We start from the raw sequence: 22,626 nt of genomic DNA, 5'->3' as shown, positions 1-22,626 counted from the left end.
GTGAGTGACGTTTTTTGGCTGTAGACTCTAGGACCCAGCGGAAACTTTCTGTGTGGTGCGGCAGAGCCTCTGCGGTTAGAGAGAGAGAGAGAGAGAGTGAGAGAGAGTGTGTGTGTGAGAGAGAGAGAGAGAGAGAGAGAGAGAGAGAGAGAGAGAGAGAGAGACTGAACGTGAGGAGAGAGAGAGAGTTAGAGAGATAGTTAGAGAGAGAGAGTGAGAGAGAGAGAGAGAGAGAGAGAGAGAGTGTGTGTGTGCGAAAGAGAGAGAGAGAGAGAAAGAGAGGTCGAGACTGAACGGGAGGAGAGAGAGAGAGAGAGACAGAAAAAGACAGAGAGAGACTGAGTGTGTGTGAGAGAGAGAGAGAGAGAGAGAGAGAGAGAGAGAGAGAGAGAGAGAGAGAGAGAGAGAGAGAGAGAGAGAGAGAGAGAACCACCGTCAGGCTCCGGGAGGCAGAGCGACGGAACGACATTACGGTAAATATATAAACATCTCATTCGGGCTCGTGCACGCGCTCCCGTTAACTTCCCTCCTGAAGTCATCGCTCCCGTGCGCGCTCCCGCGGACGGAGGATGTGCGCGTGAGGACGGAGCCGTGAACTTGGGTTTTTTTTTTACCGGAGGAGAAGAAGAAGAAGAACAAGAAGGAGAAGAAGAAGAAGAAGAGGAGGAGGAAGCACCGGGCCGTACGCACGGTGTGTGTTGCACGTTATCCGGTGGATCCCCCCCCCCCACACAACCCCCCCACACCCCTCTGCACCGGCAGGTAACGTTAAACGGGAGCGCGCACAGTCACCTCCGACCACCAGATGCAGACACATCAGCGCGCGCGGCCGAGCGGCGGGAGCGCGCCTACCCGGGGTTAACGGGTGCGCTCGGTCTGAAACGCGCCCCCGTGTGTGTCTGTGTGTGTGTGTGTGTGTGTGTGTGTGTGTTTATTACCGGACAACCTGCAGCTTATCGTCGGTACACACACAGACCCCCCCCACCCCCGACCCCCCCTCCACACACGCACACCGGGGAGTCGTCCGGTAAAGGCCGCGTGAGGTCGCTCCCTGGATTATCGTTATGCTGCGCTCCGTTAAAGGCAGCACGAGGGGGGGACGCTACTTCCGGTTTGCTATTTGAAAATAAGAGCCTCACCCACCGACGCTATAGGCCGGACAGATTGTTATTGTTGAATAGATCAGCAGCTTTATCGCATTTTATAGTAATAACCCATACATAACACATATCACAGTTTGTGTTATAGATCTTAACAAGGTGCAACATCCTCTGTTCTAAACCCTCAAAACGAGTAAAACTACCTTAAAACCATATAAACATGTGCTCAGCAGATTCTGTGGATCACACAGATCCTGTTCTCACGCTGGAAATAACTTCCTCTAACGAGTGGGGGGGAGAAATCATAGAAACAGACAATTAAGAACAATTCAATTTGAACTAGAACAGTAGACGAGAGGTATTTAGTAAAGTATGCTGTCCGTATGTGAACATCATTGTGAATCATTGAGTGCAGATGTTGATGACCTGTGTTGGGTTAGGGTTAGGACTGGTTAAGGTTAGGGCAGGTTAGGGTTAGGACTGGTTAGGGCAGGTTAGGGTTAGGGCAGGTTAGGGTTAGGACAGGTTAGGGCAGGTTAGGGCGGGTTAGGGTTAGGACAGGTTAGGGTTAGGACAGGTTAGGGTTAGGGCAGGTTAGGGTTAGGGCAGGTTAGGGTTAGGACAGGTTAGGGTTAGGACAGGTTAGGGTTAGGACAGGTAAGGGTTAGGACAAGTAAGGGTTAGGACAGGTTAGGGTTAGGACAGGTTAGGGTTAGGACAGGTAAGGGTTAGGACAGGTAAGGGTTAGGGCAGGTTAGGGTTAGAACAGGTTAGGACAGGTTAGGGTTAGGGCAGGTTAGGGTTAGGACAGGTTAGGGTTAGGGCAGGTTAGGGTTAGGGCGGGATTGGGTTAGAGCAGGTTAGGGTTAGGGCAGGTTTCTGCAGGATGTGATGTCAGTGGTGTGTAAAACCTGCTGTTTGCCTTGTATATGTTAACATGACAATATGTTGATTGACAGCTTCTTATCCTATTTTAAATTGTTCTTCTGTTTACGTGTTGGTTTTGTGTAAATTGGTTGATTGTTAAAACGTTATAATAAAGATACAACCCTAACCCTACCTATGTTATATATATGTATCTTACTTTGAATCAATGTGTTGACAATGAAACATTTAACTGCAATGAAAGTTTTTTGAAAAATAGGCCTCACTGAACAAAAATCGAGTACTCTTTGTTATACTAGTTGTTGTACTAGTTGTTGTACTACTTGTTGTACTAGTTGCAATTATACTAGTTGCTGTTATCCTATTTGTTATACTAGTTTGATGTTATGCTTGTTGTTTTACTAGTTGCTTTTATACTAGTTGTTATACTAGTTGCTGTTATACTAGTTGTTATACTAGTAGCTGTTATACTAGTTTGATGTTATGCTTGTAGTTTTACTAGTTGCTCTTATACTAGTTGCTGTTATACTAGTTGTTATACTAGTAGCTGTTATACTAGTTACTGTTGTACTAGTTGTTGTACTAGTTGTTGTACGAGTTGTTATACTAGTTGCTATAGTAGTTGTTGTTGTACTAGTTGTTGTACTAGTTGCTGTTATACTAGTTGCTGTTAAACTAGTTGCTGTTATACTAGTTGCTGTTCTACTAGTTGTTCTACTCGTTGTTATACTAGATGTTATACTAATTGATATAGTAGTTGTTATACTAGTCGTTATACTAGTAGCTGTTAAACTTGACCGATTCCAAAACCTTAATGTGTTTGATTTGTGGTCACAAAAGATACAATCATGGTATTTTTGGTCGAATATGATTCAGACAATGAATCGATTATTGAATGAATCTCTCTCTATTAAAATCAACTAATCAATAATTTAGTTTATATGTTTTGATTATTTCAGATCTAATACGTTGGGATTACTTGTTTTTGTGTTCCATTAAATATGGATTTTGTCAGTCAGGTTTAGTTAGGTTAGCAACATAAAGATTTCTGAACAATGTGTTGCGGGTTGCTGGACTCATGACCTCATATGACCTCAGGATTTCAAAAATCCTGCAATGACCTATATAATACTTTTATGAATGATAATCATTTAAAATAAAGTTAAAAGGTCGATCAATCAGTTAAAAATACGCTTTAAATGCCTTAAAACATGATTTTCTTTATGCTAGTACAAAACACCAACATTTATCTGCCATTGTTACTTTTTGTTTGTTTCAAATTAAATCAGAATGAGGCTAAACTATTCGTCTCTGTCCCGATATGAAGACATTGCTGATTCCCAGAGGACATTTACATGTAACAGCAGCACAGCAGACATGTTTAAAGTAATTTAACTCAATATATTGAGCTACTCGAGTTAAACAAATAAAACAGCAAAGGAAATGATTCAGCGTATGCTTTTATTGTGAAGACTAATGGCCTACTTCCCTCTCTTGTCTCTGTGTGTCTCTCTCCACCTTCACACACCTTTCAAGCTTTTTCTCTGCGCAACCATTTCTCCTCCCACCAGTTTAGGCTTCTGGGCCTTTAACTATGTTCTAATTTAAACCACTGCTGGCATGAAGACTGGAACAATTTAAATGTCTGTATGTAGACCTGCTATAGGTGTGTGTCTGTGTGTGTGCATGTGTGTGTGTGTGTGCATGTTTGTGTGTGACCTACATATGCAGAGCTTGGAGGAGCTGGTTGGCCTGGTGCCTGCAGCTCGTGCAAGGAGCCCTCGGGGGTGGAGGGCTGGATACTGTACACCCATTTCTGCAAAGTTTCCACCCCGGCCTTTCCGCTGGTAGCGCTGGGCCGGCCGCCTGTTGTCTTTACAGTAGGTGATGTAAGGCCACGGCGTGAGGAGTGACATACTGTACAATGGCTCCCGAGCAAAGCCAGACACTGCGGCTGCACTGGTAATGTGCTTAAAACCCAAATCCAGTTTACAAACGTTAAACCCTCCTTTGTCCTCAGCTTGTGATCAGTAACTGACACCAGTAAACAAAGCATTGACTCGCAACAGTGCAAAAGTTTAGAGGAGGATGCTCCTGCAGAAGGAAACAAGTGACATGTGAAGCACGTGTTGTGTGCGGCGTGCAACCGAGCCATCGCCATGTAAAATAAGTGAAGCCAGTTTTATTTAAATGGCCCCAAATCCGAACTGGAGAAAAAGGAGAAGCTCTTAAAAATGGGAGGAAATGGATGAAACCTCAGGAAACGTCCATTCATCTCATGAAGGACGTCACAAACACAGATAGATAAATAGATTTCACAGTTTAACCTCCGATATGAACTGATGTGATTGGCTGAGGCTGATACTGGAACGTGCTGGTGATGGTGGATAGTGATGGTGTATTGTGATGGTGGTGGTGGTTCCCTCACAGATTAGGAGCCCCCATTGAGAATCAGGATCGAAGAGGTCAACTCTAATGTGTTTTATTCCCGGTCAATGTCTATAAAAAACAAAATGTGTGACTGGAAACAAAATCATATTTCGGACGTGATTTGTACCTTCAGCCATTTTGTCTAATGAAATGAGCCCAGACGAGCCCCCATCAATTACTGTGGCACAGCCGTGTTGAAAGCTACCCTGATTCCAGCAGATTTCCTTTGAGGACACCTGCATGTGTGTGTGTGTGTGAGTGTGTGTGTGTGTGTGTGTGTGTAAGTGTGTGAATGTGGACCACTTCCTGTTTTAACCAGTTACTGTTCAGAGATGAAATGTATGTGCAGCAACTATGCATCCATCAACTGTATAGATCATAGACACACCTGTTTTACTCTGGGGCTTTGTGTGTGTGTGTGTGCGTTTGTGTGTGTAAACCACGTACTTAAAAATGATTTCATGACAAGTTTCCTCCTACTGTACGTCCACTCACGTCCCGGCTCTGTGTTCTGTGTTTGATCTCCAGGGAGCGAGGGGGAGGAGCAAGCAGACTCACAGACTGAATGAAGCTGCACCTGGTGCTTCTGAGGGCATTTCCCATGTTTTGATTTGTTCCACTTATTTTTTTCTTCACTTCCTGAACTTGGCTTCACCGAGCCGCTCGTTGCCATGCCGTCCAACAGTCCGGTCGCCACGGAGACGCCACAGACGCCAGCGAAGGACACCGTGGTCGATGTGGTGAGAGTGGGATCATTACTTTTATATCATGATATGTAAATACTGTCTAATGATTGCAATCAGTTTAATGGTGGTCAGCTGTCTTTTGCATCAAATACTCAATACATATTATTTCTGTAAAAAGTGTAGATTTAACTTTAATGTTTGTACTTAAGTCACATAGCAGCACTTTTAAACTTTTGGTTTCCATCCTCAACTCTCTGCACCACAACTTCTACTTCACCACTACTGTTGTGGTTGTTGTTATTGCTGCCTCTATAATCATACGTGGTGAAATTCTACTACTGTTATTTGTGCAACCTCAGATATTATTACAGCTTTCATTTCCACCACCATCACTACTTTGGCTTCTGAGCATGAAGTGCAGAGCTGCTTTTAGCCAATGCTCACAGACAATCTGGCAAGTCAGAGCGTGTGTGTGTGTGTGCGTGTGTGTGTGTCTGTATGTGTGTGTGTGTGTGTAATAATTAAACCTACAGTTATTTATTTACATTACCTACAGGCCTTTGCATTCCACACTCCACACCGCCGCATACAGACGAGTGCAGGAGTCTGGAGTCTCAAACTGTTTTCGGGGTTGTTTTCTTTTAAACACGCATGTACACACACACACACACGCACACACACACATGCTACCACACAGTCAGACACACACACGGGTGAAAAATGGCCCTTTTCATCTGCGCCCCCAGAGCCCAGGGCAGCAGCCGTTGTAAATCTGCGAGAGGTTTGAAGTTCATTCTATAGTGCAGCTATATAAAGAAGCGTCTTACTCACTTACTTCCACATTCACAGAGTGGCAACGGGCCAACGAGGACAAAGTTTCCCGTATAAGAGTTCGCTGGGTCTCTTTAACTCCCCGAGACTTAACTCTCTCTCTCTCTCTCTCTCTCTCTCTCTCTCTCGCTCGCTCGCTCGCTCGCTGTGTGTCTCAAAGAGTCAAGTTAAAGCCCAGAGAGAGAATTCAGAGTGAGTCACAGTGTTTGGGAGGTTTTACTGTGGGACTGAGGTGTGGGAGGTTTGATTTATTCCAGTTATAAACTATAGCACCTGACAGAAGCTACTGGTTAAAGTGATGAAGGGATAAACAAACATCTCTGTCTCTGGAGAAGCTGTTTAGTCCCATTCGATCAAAGCAATATATCTGATTCTCTGTGTCTTTAGCTAAAGACGGTTCGAGTGTTGCTGCAGAAATTTATATAAACGAGTCTTTGAGGCTTATAAAGGAATTCAATTACTCTCGATGACTTTCTATTTGTTCTTAGGACGTAAATATTGAAGTGCGTCTTGCTACTCGTTAAAGGATCAAAGTCATAACATCATGTCGCTGCCTGCGGTTGTGTTGTTCGGATCTGTTTTGTTTCTATAAACAGATTCTGCGTGTCAATGTGCAGAGTCTGTTCCCGAGTAGACAGGATGTTGGGGTTCTTCCGGGTTCCGTTTTCTAGTTTGACAAATCAGATTTGAGAAGGCTTTGTTTGCATTGATATGCAAGTAGCTGTTAATTAGCCCAAATGTTGTCTGGACCTTAAACACTCACCACAAGTATCAGCGTTGGTGTTTTTGTGCGGAGAAACTTTCCATTTGATTGGTCGGACTTGAACATGGTAACTGGGAACCGAGTCTTGGCCCAGATATCTGCCGTTGAATCCAGAAGCCTCAAAATATTCGCTGTTGCTCGCAGAGGGGAATTCAGACGATAGCCAATGGGCTCTTGAGAATGACTTCTGGTTGACCCGACCAGACGTTGGATCAGGTCTCGTTATCCTCAGGTCTGTTGGGCAGGTTTTCCATGTGTCCTTTTCATATCAAGTCCACAGTTTTGGACCTGGGAAAAACCTCCAATTCTGTTCCACTGTGTCACCTCCGCAGACCTCGTCGCTCACGGCATAGAAATGCACATGATGCTGGATTGTGGGTTGAAGAAAGTAGGTAGAAGTCCACCCACTGTTTGAAAGAAGGTTTGAGTCTTTTAGATCGTGTGGGACCATTAAATCTGTCTGGTCGCAGATTAACTGGACTTTTTCTTCAACAAGGGCAGTGGAGTAAGAGTTGATAAAGGTTCTGTATGTTCAAAGGCCATAAGACGAATAAATAAATAACTAGGATGCTGAGTTGGGGCCTAAACTTCAGTCTGTTAGTGGTTTGACATCCTCTGAATTACAGATGTTTTTAAACGTAGTATTGAAGGAGGAATCTCGGTTAACGAGACTTGTCTTTGTTATATTGACATATTAATCAACCCATCGTCAGGTGAGGAAATGATTCAGAGTGAAATTGAGAAAGAAACCAGCAGAGGAGATGAAACGAAACGGGGGAAAGAGAGCGAGGTTGAGAGGAGGACGTGGGGAAGAGGGAAAGAGGACAAGCTGTCTGCTGCTGATGGGATCCTCCTCTGTCCGCCTGGTTTCAGTCTGGTAACTTAGCAACTGGAGCAGCCCAAAATAACCTGCCGGGAGATAGAAATAGACCAAAGATACTCGGACAGATTGACTAGTGTGTGTGTGTGTGTGTGTGTGTGTGTGTGTGTGTGTGTGTGTTCTTGAAAGGATTTGGTCGAGTGGTGTTTTAGTCGTGCTGCTCTATGATTTTGTTCGTACACTCGGCTCATGTTGTGTTGTTAAAAAACTGTCTGTGAGTGTGCGTCGTGACACCGGCATATGGGCAGCACACCAGGCCGATAGGGCCATTACCCCCCCCCCTTCGTTCTAGCTGGTTGCTATGCTGATCGTCAGGGAAGTGACATCAGGAGCTTTAGTCAGCACACAGGCCCTGTCGGAGACAGTTGCTAAGCAGTTTCTGCACCTTAGCGACCACTCAGCAACATTAGTGGAAACACTCGCCTGACAGGAGGCAGCACACGGAACCAAACCGCCCTGATGATAGCTGGAGACAGTTTGTAGGAGAGGATTCATTATGAGTATCAGTATAAGTATTAGTAGTAAATCAAAACCCAGCATCACTGACATGAGGAGTTTGATCTCTCTGATGCTTCTCACTTGTTTTAATCTTGTAAACATCAGTTACAACTGTTCAAACTTTGAGTCCCAGTTGCACAAACCTCTGATTAAAACCAATATTTATTGCGACTGCTGCGTTGAAACCTGTTTGCTTCACTTCATCAAAACAAGAGTTTAAGGTTTGATCCTTGTATAGAGTGATTTAATTTCTGCCCGAGGCCGCGATGCATATTTAGAGCGCTTGAACATGAATGCTATGAAAATCACTGCGGCCGGTGAATTCCTGCCTCCGGGCTAAAACACGATACTGCTCTCAAAGCACCGGGCATTGATGTGTTTCATGGTGAAGCCACATGAAGGTTTGTATTGTTAAAGAAAAGACGCAGCAGGTGTTGCTTATTTTTCCTCTCCAGTCCAATAAAAGTTCTGCACAGACCCGAGACTCAGAAAGTCAAAGTTTGTCCGGAGCAGATGTAGAAATACAAAGTGTGAATGGAAACGTGTGGGAGTCGGGAGGTTTACAGCTCTGTTTAAAAAGAGATGCTCACACCTCATCCACTCAGGCTTCTCCTCCCTTCAAGCCACTGTCTCTGCAACATAGTCCCTCTCTTCACCCCCATTCATTATTTAGGATGTTATTAAATCTAGGAAACACCTTCCATCATCAGGCAAAGAGGCAAAGAGGCAAAGAGGCAAAGAGGCAAAGAGGCAAAGAGGTAAAGAGTCAAAGAGGCAGAGGTGGCACAGAATAATTGTTTTGCAAGTCACAACTGTAATTCAAGTCCAAGTCCTACATGTTGTGTTTGAGTCCTACAAAAGAAAATGTGTTAAATAGAAATACAGACCCTGCGACCGATCTCCATCATATACAGTTTCAGCTATTATGAAATTCAGTCCTTACTCTATCATCATGATTCAGGACTGTGCTGTACGCCAGGAAGTGAAGTCCACTTTGTGCATCCATACTTCCAGAAAACACTTATAACTCAAAAGCAAAATGACAAGGCTTTTACTTTGTGAGTTGCAAACGATTTGATAATGATTTTCATGTTGTCGTCTGTTTTCTTAGCAGAGATTTTAATATCCAACGTTTGATAACCTGCCGTGACGTCTGTGGTCTGTTGCTCCTGATGCTGAACAAGTGACACGATTGGTCAGGAAAATAAACGACCTTTGCACTTTATAATGACGTAATATTCAAAGTTTTGGGTCTGGGAAGGACATGAGATCATCCCACGTTATTAAACTGATATTCAAGTGAGGTCACAAGTGAAATTAAATCAAATTAAAACAAGAAATGTCAGCACATTTTCTTTGAGCTGAATTAATCGGTGGTTAGAAGCATCTCAATTGTGTTTGTCATTGATTTTTAACACACAAACGCACACAAAGACACACACACACAAACACACACACACACTATCCAGTTAAAACACAGGTGCTGAGCTATTTTTATTCCACACATCACTATTCCACGACTCCGCTGCACTGTACCGCTCTGTCTCTGCTGAGAGCCGAGCTGAGGAAGCTGTTTCAAAAGGGCCGAGGTGAATTAATTCAGGTCCAAAGTTTCACAGAAAGCTGCAGAGAAGCAGCAGAAGAGAAGCATTATGTTCTCAAGGCTTCTGACAAGTTTCTCAAACACTTCAGATGAATTATTCAAGTTCGTTGTTGTATATCCGTGCTCAGATGAATCCAGAGCCGGTCGGGTCCAACTTGCGTGTTGTCTAAACACAGATGGATTTCACGTCTGTAAACAGGTCATTTACTGGTTACCCCCACCAGGGAGGGTATTAGCAGGGAAACTCCTGGAGGGATTACCACAGAACTTGGTGGAAGGTCGGGTCCGGGAAGAAGCCCTTACAATTCTACTATGGATCCAGATTAGGGTAGCAAAGGGGCGGAAAGTTTCTGGTAAATTTCCGGGAAACTTTCCGAAAACTTTCCATGGGAAGTTTAGCTCGGGAATTTTGGGAATTTTGAAAAAAAAAAAACGGAAATTAAACGCTAAGCAATGAAAACATCATTAAAAACTCTATTTTGTAGATGTATGGAATACAGCACAAGCTGCACTTTGAGTTTCCACCCTCCACTGTGCATTCTTCCATCACATGCACAGATAACTCCCAGCATGCTTCACTCTACAGCAGGGCTATTGAGGCCTGCTGTAGAGTGAAGGACTAGTCAGGTAAGTTTCTATGATATTACTGGGGAAAATATATTAGCATGCAGATTGAGGATTGTTCATCTGTTCATCTAGCCTATTTCCATTCATTTATCCATCAATTGTAAAACATTTTCACAGACGATTCCAATTGTTTGGCTAACTATTTATATCTCTGGCATTGCATTAGTGTTTTTTTACAAACTTTTTTCTCATCTTATTCTACAGAACAATGCCACGTGCACTATCTCATGTGTGGAGACATTTCACCTCATCCAATGTAGAAGGAAAGGCTGTGTACATTTGCAAATACTGTGCATGTTAGACCTATGTTAAGAATGACACAACGATGCAGAAGCATATAGTCAAGTGCCCAAAGTTTCCTCAGGGCTCAAATCAGCCTATGACACAACAAAATGTTTATATTTATGTCTGTATATGACAAGGTAAATACAGTTAGTATAAATTACCCACAACATTTCCAGTTTATTCCCGTTAATTCCCGTTAATTCCCGTTAATTCCCATGGAAAGTTTCCAACTTTGAATATTCCCGGAATTTTGCAACCCTAATCCAGATCAAGGGACAGATCCACGATTTGCTTCTCTTTTTTAACATCGTGAGATTCAGGCTGTTTTTTCAACATTTTCCCTGATTGCTGGGGAATAATTCATGAATCTTAATGAAAACAATCAGAGATTTTAAGAGGACTGATATTTATGAGTGTGCACGATTTTGTGCACACTCATGAATATCTGAAATCTGGAACTAGTGAATTTAAATGTGTCGGACTCGGAGGTATGTTGAGTGCCATCGTAGATTTTCTTTAATTACCCATGTATAGTTTGATAAATTCACTTTGAAAGTAGTATTTTTAGAATTTAGCTTCAGTTTAGCTTCTTCTCCTTTCATGAAAAAGTCTGGAAACCCCTTTCATGGGGGTTTTCCTCAATGTGCTGCCACCCTCTATTCATTTGATGCTGTTTACTCCAGAGTGTTTCTTCACCACACTGCCTGGGATCACAGCCGCTGCTGACATCCATCATTACTTCATACAGTCGTTTGAATGCCTCCGTGTTTGATGTGGCCTCTCTGTTCTTGCTCAGTGTGAAGATGGAGCGGACCAGGACAGTCCGGAGGAGGGGACGCCGGCGAGCCCCCGCACCAAGCGCCGAGTGGGCCGCCCTGGAAGGAAACGCAAGCAGCTGCTTCCTGTGAGTGCTGTAATTATACCCTGTGTTTTCAATGCTTCCAACCACCTCAGACGTATTCATCGATCTGTTCATCCTTCTGCAAAATTCCACCCTCTAACCTGGAAAGACCCGTTAAACATGCACGTACTCACTCCACGTTCACTCACAGCTATGCAGCGTGTCGGTCGGCTCCGTCTCTTGTCACAGGAGACTCAGGTCACTCTCACCACATTAATTAATCATCACATTTGAGTGCGTTTGACAGAAGACGAGATGGAACACGTTCCTCCTCGCAGCAGCTTGTGTTGCTTTCTGTTCTTCTGCTTTTTACCAGTGACATGGAGACTTGGTTTGAAACCAGCTCTGTGCGTTCGCTCCCCTTCAACATGTAGCGTCGGTTTCACTTCCTCGTGATTTCCAGCCTCATCATCATTTTGACTTATCAGGCCCCAGACGTGAGCTGTTATCACGGATGTGAGGTCATCTCTAGCACTTAATCAGAATACGTGTTCTGGGTTAATAACCAGAGGAGTATTAATCAAATCCTTCAGTTTGGAGTGGATTTCTCTTCTTATCAAATACACGGCAATAAAAAGCTGTAGATAACTGTCGACCTCGACCTCACACCTCACTCACTTAGTCAGTTCAAGAGGAAGAGGAGGGAGAAATGATGAAATTAGAGAACAGACACACTCTTTAGAGATGTAAACACATTGTTTTACTATCTCAACACACACCTCTGCTGTGATATTCCTCTGTTATCCTCTATGCAATCTATAATGTTTTAGGGCGTCAGGTGTCGGCAACGTTTAAGGGTCCAAAACACTTTCATCCACACAAAACACCAATAGTGTCAACACTGAACAGTGCTTATAGCAGCATTTTATCACAGGATAGATTAAATAAACTCTTTGGTAATTCATATCCACACATCTTCTCATACTGGATATTTATACTTTGCATATTTGCATGTGTCTGTGCAAACATGACTAAAACGTGTACATTTGTCCAATTTAGCTGTAGTTTTTTTTAACTTGGGTACTTGTACGTATACAAAGAGGCAATTTTACTGTCCTAACCTAATGTAGGTTTGACCGGGGGTTTCAAACTGGCAACCTTCCAATCACCTTGAGGCCTGCAGAAATAATCTGTGCTGCATTATTACTGTAATGACTTTGTGCTGAGCAGTTCTCCACTCTGACACACGTCAGGTCTTTGGCATCTTTATTTCTCTCTTCATTCATCCTCTTAGTGCTCACAGTGTGTGTGTGTGTGTGTGTGTCTGTGTGTGTGTGTGTATGTGTGTGTGCCAGTGTGTGTATGTGTGTGTGTGTCCTTTTGTACTGAATGAACTCTGCAGCAGAATCAGCAAGTCAATATAGCTGATCAAACAAGACCTGTGTTTGTGTTTGTGTTTGTGTGTGTGTGTGTGTGTGTGTGTGTGTGTGTGTGTGTGTGTGTGTGTGTGTGTGTGTGTGTGCGTGTGTGTGTACACTAAAAAGCAGGGCTGCTCTTTCTTTTATGTCTTGACATTAGAATGACTAGTTGTATAACAATAATTGTTTTATCAGTATTAGTAGTTCTTATCACAATGTTGTATGTACACGTTTTCTAAGATCGATTTATGGTCTTAAGCATGAAATGTACACACACACACACACACACACACACACACACACACACACACACGCGCGACGTGGAGTGTATCCAGGAATAGAGCTATTGTGTGGAGCTCAGGGTGGAGCACTAGCTATAAAGAGCAGAGAGGGATGGAGCCTCGCTTTTTCCTCCTCTGCATCCTTCACTTGTCTCCTTCACTTGTCTCCTTCACTTGTCTCCTTCACTCACCTCTATCGCAAACACACACATTATTACAGTAATGAAGAACGTTTCACGGATGATTACATCAGCGACATGGTACTTAGCTGTTCTGGAGCCGCCATTCTTTCTCTTGCTCCTTTCACACTTCAGATTTTTTGGCCGCTCTTTAGTTTTCTTTGGCGCTCGCTCACTCAGCACTCAAACTTCAGATCGGTGTCGGACTCTTCGTCTTTCCTTCCTCCTTCGTTTCTCCTTCGCTTTTTGCCACTGGCACCATGTGTGAAGCAGCTGGGATTTCTGTGTGTGTGTGTGTGTGTGTGTGTGTGTGTGTGTGCATTTGTGTGTCTGTGTGTGCTTTTGGCTCTTAAGAGTAGTTTGAAGTACAGTAGGATTTAATAGACTATATTAGTACAACATTTACACACTGTTGCATCCCCAGTTGTGATGATGTCTGTTATAAACAATGAACTCATTCATGCACAATAAAAAATAGATTTTATCTTGATAAAAGCTCAACTAAACAATCAAGGTCCTAACTTGTATCCTGAAGTCCAGAGGTTTTGATTTGCTCTCGGCAAAAACGCAGCTCACTCAGGTTTGTTTTGGCGTTTTCCATTTTGCGCCAAAGCCTCAAAGGTCCCTGAGAGATTCTGGGAACGTTGTGGTTGTGTTCACAGTGTTTGGCAGAAAGTTTCATGAGCTGTGGCCGGTGGCTTAAAAAAATGACTTTCTCCGGCCAAAAGTAAAACAAAGTAGCTGAGGTTGTGTTAACCTGCTGCATTGGTTCATTGAAATGTTGTTTATCACGTTATTTAAATTGTTGTAGTAGCTGTTGCAGTAATACTTGTAGTAATATTGGTATTAGTAGTAGCAAACTCAGACTGTTGAGGTAACAGGAAACAATGTCAAGACTTTCATTGAATCACTACATTAATCTGTGTTTACATTCATTTAATTTAATTGAGACATTTGTCATAAAAGTTATTTTATTTTTGTATCCTGAATGTTTTTTAGAACAAAAATTGTGTAAAAACTGTCAAATGTTTACATGTAAATTCCTCTAGATGCAGCTTTTGGATCCTAATTGGACAATCCCTGTTTTAACTCACAGCAGATGTGCGACAAAGTAGAAATAGTCGTGTGTTACACTGACTGACATGTGTTTCTGTTGTATAGCCTGAAGCCAATAGCTTTAAAACAATACAAACTTGTCAGGTATTTCCTTTATTTTTGCTTTTGACAAACAAATCATTTGTTAGATTAGTTTTAAAAGTTCAGTTAATCTAGCAACTAGGGATAGCTCCTCTCGCCAGTGTCTCCGCAGTAGCTATCTCTAGTGTTGGCTAGAAAAACTGAAGCGAGAAAAGTAAATTTCATAAGAAAACAGATGAAAAGAGTTGAGCTGGAAGATGAAAGACATTTAGTTAATTAACGTTGCAAGATTTATTTGATGCTAAACACAATCTGGATTTAAATTCACAGCTATTTCACGCAAAACGTCAGAAGTATGATGAATGATGCACATGTTTCTGCACATATGTTACTTCCATGTGTCACGCTGATATTGGAAAAATAATTTTGGTTAATAATTAACTCAGATACTCAACCTCTCCATCTATAAATGGACGATCATGCGTTTTTTTTTTACTATTTCTGACGCACTATTGTTTTATTGTTTGCTACTTCCTGTTCCATGACCGGCCTCCTCCTGGGTATAATCACAATTATCATCCCACTTAAAAACCTAAGAAACCCTTTAGGTTAGAGTTCAGCCGCTCAGTTAAGTCGGGTACTTTCCTCTCCGTCTGTCACTCCAGGTCCAGGCCGGGCGTTGAGATAAGAGGAAGTGCAGGTCAGCGAGGAGGCGTTAGAAACAAAGACAACAGAGACCAAGAGTGAAAACCTGTAGGAGTTAGATTCTGTCTTTGAGTTAATGCTGTCAGGTCGTCAGAGCCTAAAGGTCGTACAGTTTCCTGCCTTAAAACCCCCTCCATTCGACATTAAAGCTGCATTAAGTCATATTTTTATACCATATTAGTGACACTAAATCAAAAAAAATCAAGAAATGTGAACTAACAGCCTCAAACATACACCTGCTCTCAGAGGGGGAAGTGTTCAACCGGCTCACACAAGCTGTTTGTACACTTCCTGTCTATCGCTGAATGCCGGAGAGGCTGAAGTGGCCGAAGAGCGTCGAGCTTGTAGCAATCAAAAGACGTCCAGACGTACTTTCTCACGAGTTGAATTTTACATTCGACCATGTGGCCAAAAAGATGACTGCGAGTCCAGATTCCTCTGTTTCTGCTGAATGTGTAAGTAGTGAGTTGTTTGCCTAAAAGTTAGTAGTAGATGCTGATGTAGTAATAACTAATAGTTAATAAAACTATGCCTAATGCAGCTTTAGATTCATTTTGGGGTTAAGACGATTAATGTTAAGCTCATGTGTTCTCGTCGAGGGCACATGAGGATGTTTCGTGTGCACGTGATAGATTCTGCTGCACTTATTTTTAATTTGATTTATTTCATGATTTGTTTACAAAAATCCATGTAAGCTAATTTATGTCAGTTAATAAGTGTCATGCATTTGTATTTTTCTAGGCACATGCTTGAATTTTTTTTGCATAGTTGAATTTAGTTGATTTGTTTAGTCAGAACTTTTGTGTTTGTCACATTTTTTCTGTGTTGAATTGTGTCAGTAAGATAATGTAAACACACATCTCTTTTTTTGTCTATTAACTTTTATTTTAGCAGCTCATTCCCTAATATTTTGTCTGGACTTTGGATTGAACATTTCACATAAGCAATCACAGATAATGATATGTATATATATACCAAGTTGAAAGATTGTTAATGAGACCTATCAGTGTTAATTACTCTATTTAGGTCAAACAAAACATTATCTGCTGCTACGCCATCGATCAAACTCTGTTTTGTCAAGATCGGAAATGTGCAAGAAATTTAATCTTGCTTGAAGACATGAACTCAAATCTCGCAGCTAATTATTATATACTATAATATACAATAATAAATAGTGTAAAATTATGATTTATTCCGAGTGAGGGTTCTCTCTTCTAATTGTTCTTTTGTCCGATCAGTGACACAGAATCCCAACACATTCAGTTTACTTTCACGTATACTCACTTTTGAGAAACTGGAAACAGGAAGTATTTCACTTTACCTTCCTTAAAAAAAGGTCTGAAACATTAATCCTGTGTTTCACTCAAGTCTCCAATATAGTCCAAAGACACTAGATATGGATTAGGGTAAATGAAGACTCTAAATTGACTGTAGCTTGGTGTACCTGTAAGGGATAAGAAGTAGATGATGGACATTTATTCAAAATTAAAAATTGTCAATTACTGTTCTGACGATTGGCTGATAGATGATAAAAACCCAACTGGCTCTTAGAGCTTGATCCTGCTCAGACTCTCAGATAAGAGACGTTACACATGCTCTTAGTTATCTGTAATTATTTGTCACAAAAGGGCAACGGCGCACAATGAATGCGACTGATTGAAATTGTCCACCTCTGATCGGGTGTCTGTGTGTAACCAGTGTGCGCTGGTGCACTTGATTCGGTCCCGGGGCCGTTTGGAGTCCTCAGCCTCCTGAAGGTCTTCTCACCTGCTCGTTACAGCCTCCCAGGGCTCGTGAGTGCTAGCCGCGGTTAGCGTAGCCTTTGAGCCTGACATTCACCCCTGCTCGTCACTCTTTAACGACTCATCTATAAAAGGTGTGTTAGCCTTTTAGCCACAGTCGCACATAAAACCCCCACTGGCCTTTCCAGTGCGGACGCAGGATCAGAGTCAGACGTGGCTGTTGCCGTGGGGCTAATGGAGTTTCAGATTTTCATTATGAGGAGTTGGCATCATTTAGCATAAATGTGCTCATTAATCATTATCACTGTTAATGACATCGGTGTTACTCCCCTTCTCATCTCATAAGTGTGTGTGTGTGTGTGTGTGTGTTAATGGGAGTTGAGGGTGTTTATTAGGCTGATCCTTTGCAGACGGGCTCTGCTGGACGCACCTGCTCTGTGTTGCACTAATAAGAGCAGACTTATAGCTTTGTGCGTGTCCTGCAGCAGCTCTGTGATTGTGTGTCTACATGCACAAGTTTTTATGTGTGTACGGTTAATATGCCTGCTTGCTTTGATGGGTCTAGACGAGGGCGAGCAGCAGATTTCTCAGACCTAGACTGTGTTCCGTCTGTTTCCCAGGAGATGGCGACCTCTGACCCTTGTGCAAATGCCCCCCCAACCCCGCCTGAGGAGCCGGAGGCCTCCCCCTCCCCTCGCAAGAAGCGTGGGCGTCGGAAACTAGACAGAACCAAGAGGAATAAGGGTATATAGCTTTAATGCAAAGTCATATAATTTCAAATTCTATGGCTTTGTTCACATATACAGCAAATACAATTTTCAAATAACGATTTCCAGGAAGATATATCTAACTTGCTATAAATCAAGATGCTTTAAACTCAAGAACTTTCCAATCCTGACATGATGTGTGTTTTCAGAAGCACTTTCTGTCAGTTTACCTGGATAATAACCTGCTAAATAGCTTCCAGATTGCAGTGTTTGAGGGCATTTTTCTAAAATATGTGTGCCGGAGCAAAGTGATGAAAACCATGACTTTACCTCCTCATTAAACCTCTTGTTAAATCTGTACAAATGGGCTATTTCCTGTAACTTCTCTTCTCCTGCAGACGAGCCAGACGACAGAAACTGCGACTCCCCCAAAGAGGTGAGAAGAGCAGTTGTAACCCCCCCGATCCCTTTAATTCCCTTCCTAAAATGAACCAGCACACAGGTCTGACAGTAAAGTGCATAACGAGGTGTTTGTGTGTCAGTGTGTGCAGGGGGAGAGCGGGCGGCTGCGGAGGAGGCCGGTCCCCCGGGTGACTTTCCAGGCCGGCGACCCGTACTACATCAGCAGGAGACAGAGAGACGAGTGGCTCAGCCGCTGGAAGATAGAGGTGGGAGAGAATCAGGTCTCTGTCTGTGTGAAATGATAAACGGTGACACGGAATGAAAATGTAAACGGAAATCAGAATGAAGTGACTCAGGCTGCTGTGAAGGACGACACGTCTCACAATGACTTATCTGCAGAGAAGTATTTCAAGCCTTCGAACTGAATCTGTAGATGGTGCTTTGTAGTTTAAAGCATCCAAAGCTCTATATAAAAATCACTCTGAGAAATTAGCTCAACCTACTTACTTAGTGTTGTTTGACATCATTTAAAATGCTTGTAAGGATATTATTCACTTAATATGTCCTGATTCTGTTAAGTGCTCATTTAACTCAAATAAACTGAGAGGGCCGTCTCAGAAATTCCATTTTGAACATCGTTTGTATTTTGTAAAAATGAAGCTAACACTGCGAGCTAACGAGCAACCAACCGTTTGGTTTGCAGCACGTTTTTTTCCGAATCTTTGTAGTTTGGCTTTTTGAAAGCTAATGTACCTACGTGATTCATGCCCTTCTGGGTTTGTACCCTCATGGTTGATGCACTTACTGTAAGTGGCTTTGGGAAACATCGTCAGCTAAATGATGTGTAAGGCCGTGACCAAAAAGACTCAATGGTTCAGCAGCTGTGAGTTTCTATACGTTAAAGTTTTTGAAACATCCAGACTGAAACACAGCCCCGGAGTTTTAGAATTTAACGGGGCCAGCGAAGCCTCTAAACTTCTTCGCTTTACCGACCCTAGAACTCCACAGTAGCGTGGACACATCGTAGAGTTGATACAGAAACCTAGTAGTGTGGATGTAGCCTCCTGGTTTGCCAGCTGTTCAGCATGGCAGTAATATTCTAATATCTTTGTTTGCTGCCTGTTGCACATGTTGCAGAGATGGAAGGAAGGTTTTTAATTTAACATGAACAAATTCTGGATGCAAATGTCCTGAAACTGAAACCGCAAACAGGCCGGCCTCTGCTACAGGACGGCGATCCAAAGCAGATCTCAAAATCCTCCATGAGCTACTTCCAGAAACCCACAGTGAGTGAAGATCTGTGTCGATCTTAGACATGCTGTGGCTGCAAGAGAGATTCAAAATATCTCTTAAGAGAGTATACTAATAATAATAAGGACTTGTATTTGCCATGATAACTGTTTATTCTTTCGATTTTTTTTTAAGTTCATGAATTAAAAAATAACCGTGCATTTAACATTTGAAGAAAAAGCTGGTTTTTAATGTGTCTTTGCTGCAGATGTTATATATTTTCTTCTTCTTCTTCTTCTCTCCTCATATGTTTGCTTACAACTCTCCACATGGATCCAATGTACTTGTTAAATCTTGAAAACATCGGTGCTCTGCTGAATCTTAAGCCGCTGCCCCACCGCTTAACTTGAAGCGATCTTCCAAACATTAATACTTAACATATTCTACGTTCATGTGATCTGTTCCATGTGAGTTGGCCGACTGAACTAAGAATTCAAAGATTAAACACAGGCGGGAAATCTACAGGCCATGAAAAGAAGGTGTTTCCAAGTCCCAACGGGGGTGATTCGATTTTAAATAGCTTCTGTTACTGGAAAAAATATGTTATCAATGTAAAATAATAATCAGGAACCTACAGCAACTCTGCACAGTGAGTTAACGCATTTTATTGTCCAACAATAAGAATTTCATCAGATTTAATATTGAACATTTCAATGACAGAGCTCAGTTTTTGAGTTCTTGTCTTCTTCTTGTTCTTCTTCTTCGTCTTCTTCTTCTTCTTCTCTAAGATTCAATAGATGTTTCCTCTGCTTCTGGACCTTTTAGCTGATCTTGGTTTGTTGGAACACACTTCCTCTCTTTTTCTCAAAGGACATTTGTCTGTTTTGGTCAAAACCATTCGGGTCAAACCATAAATATTTGAAACCAAACCAACCACTGACTGAAAATGTCAACATCCTACTTTGTCTCACATTGTTGTCCTCCGCTCTGGAGAGTGTGATGTGGTCTTTCAGTTTGTTTGGCTTTTTTTATTTGAACACCTGACCCAGTAACGTTCCATTAACCATAATGTGAATTGGTTATAATCTGCACACCTGTATTAACAATTGATCATATCACTGCTTCAATGTGTAACAGGTCAAACCCACAAATATCTATCACCCAACTCAGCAGCATCCTCAAACTCATTGTTTAGATTCTATACTGCTCTTGCTAACTTTGCAGCAGATTTCAGATGGACGATAAATCTGCTGAGCATCAAACTAAACCACATTTAGCCTCAGGGGATGGTGGAGACCAAAAGGAGAGAGACAAGGGATTAAATATTGGACTAATAATCATAAAGACTACAATACAGTTTTCTATGATTAAAGTTTAAGACAGATAGTAAGAAAATAGAGTTTAAACACATTAATGCACATGTAAAAATACTCTTGCGCCAATATATTAGCATTGACAACATACTGGAGAAAATAAGGAGAGGTTGTGCTGTTACAAGAAGAGGTTGTGTATCTGTAGATGCAGTGCCTGTGTGTGTGCGTGTGTGTGTGTGTGTGCGTGTGTGTGTGTGTGTGTGTGTGTGGATGACATAAAACTGAAGAGACAGGATGTGTGTGTGGTCATGAACGGGTGAGAGAAAGTTAACCGGGCTGACTGAGAGACAGGTTGAATGAGACGCACCGGGAGGTGAGAGTTAAGAGCGGCCGCAGCTTCCTCCTTCTCGTGTTTGAATCCACTGCAGTCGGTGTTCGTGAGAAATGTGACAACAGATCATTTGTTTGAGGAAAGAAAAGTTGTCAACCAACAACTTATATGTATTATGTCTGATTAATTACATGAAAAACAGACAAATTGTGCACCGTGAACTCCCATTGGTCAAACTGACACCAGCTTGTCTTCAGACTGTTGCATGTGACAGATGGAGAGAGAGAGAGGTTGAGAGAGAGGTAGAGAGAGGTAGAGAGAGGTAGACCATGCATGACTTCCTGTCAACACCTTATTATCATACACTGACTCATCGCCGGCTCCCATGTGCTCTCACGTCTTTCTGTCAAACAGAAAGAAGGAAATACACAAAAGAGTCAAATACAGAAAGGAAAGGATGAAGGTTGGTAATATAGTGAATAGTAATAATAAGTAAGTGAGCAATTAGGAGCAAAGAATCAAAACCACATACATGAATGTAAATATATATTAAGTAAAGGCTGAATGCACTCAAAGGACTCATTGAAGAATATCCTTTGGAACTGTGTGTATTTTAAAATAATACAGCATGAAATAGAGGCAAAAAAACCAGATCGGTTTAATGTGTAATATCATATTATATTATATATGTGCATTTTTTCCCTATGAAATGTAATGAAGTACAAGTACAAATAAAAAAACACTAAAACACAGACTCAACTAAACCACCTCAAGAGCTCAACACTTGAGTTAATGAACTTGAATGTTTTCCAGCCTCACAAGAGGGAAACTTCACAATAAGAAGAAGGAAGTAAGATTAAAAAAAAGAGAGCGAGAAGAAAAGGGACAAGCAAATAAAGGAGAAGATGAGGAAAGGAAGTAGAAAAGAAAAGAAAGGAGGGAGGGAGGTGGGGAGGCTGAGGGAAACACACAGTTAAAAAAAAAAAAGAGCAGGAGAAATCAATGATGGAGACAGAGGTTAACCAGTTCCAGGTTTCTGCCTCTATGTGTGTGTGTGTGTGTGTGTGTGTGTGTGTGTGTGTGTGTGTGTGTGTGTGTGTGTGTGTGTGTGTGTGTGTCTGTGAGTGTGTGTTTTCACTTGTTTGTCACTGGAACTGCAGCCAGCTGGTAACAGACCCATCTCACTGCAGTCTGAAGAAAATCCTGGTCACTCTGCAAACTCCTTTTTCCATTTTGCAGGATAAAAACATCTGGCGCGGTGGTTTTCTCTCGGCGTGTAGAGTTACAGCCCGAGTGGGGGGGATTGTGTGTTGTATATATTAGAGGGTCTACTTTCTTAATTCTCTCCGTGCCTTAAACTTCTCTTTGTACCGATTGAATTAAGCAAGTCTCACACAGAGCTCACACTCAGCTGGGCCCTTGCTTTGACTCGTGAACGCAGTGTTACGCTATTTAATACATTTTAATACAATGTTTAATACATTTATTTGCTATTATCATTTGCAACGCTAGTTTCACTTTTATTGTGAAACACGTCTCAACAAAACAAGATAAAAAAAACCCAGATACGGGTGCCGCCATCTTTTTACTTCATTTGGAAACAGTACTGCCGATAGCCACAAGGGGAGGAGCAAGATAATTTGGCTTCACTTTTGAGAAGCTCTCTCGTCGGCCATCCTTTATTTACAGTCTTTGTTTCCGCCTCGGTGCTCGTAACTGTTCCATCTCCAGAAATCGTTAATCGGAGACGTG

At 42.1% G+C, this 22,626-nt stretch overlaps 1 protein-coding gene across 1 annotated transcript in view; it reads left to right on the top strand.

The window, feature by feature from the left end:
* The first annotated feature begins 408 nt into the window (after positions 1-408).
* The window catches only part of LOC133024203 (DNA (cytosine-5)-methyltransferase 3A-like), a 39,254-nt gene continuing 17,036 nt past the window's right edge, over positions 409-22,626 (top strand). The window contains exons 1-6 of the mRNA XM_061091203.1: positions 409-473; positions 4,944-5,155; positions 11,385-11,492; positions 17,512-17,635; positions 17,997-18,034; positions 18,141-18,266. Of these exons, the coding sequence (XP_060947186.1) occupies positions 5,087-5,155; positions 11,385-11,492; positions 17,512-17,635; positions 17,997-18,034; positions 18,141-18,266 (465 nt within the window). The 5' untranslated portion in view covers positions 409-473; positions 4,944-5,086. The remainder of the gene's footprint in view (positions 474-4,943; positions 5,156-11,384; positions 11,493-17,511; positions 17,636-17,996; positions 18,035-18,140; positions 18,267-22,626) is intronic.

The sequence above is a fragment of the Limanda limanda genome, chromosome 18, assembly GCF_963576545.1.
Source record: "Limanda limanda chromosome 18, fLimLim1.1, whole genome shotgun sequence".
NCBI lineage: Eukaryota > Metazoa > Chordata > Actinopteri > Pleuronectiformes > Pleuronectidae > Limanda > Limanda limanda.
This window is presented reverse-complemented; position numbering and strand designations above follow the sequence as displayed.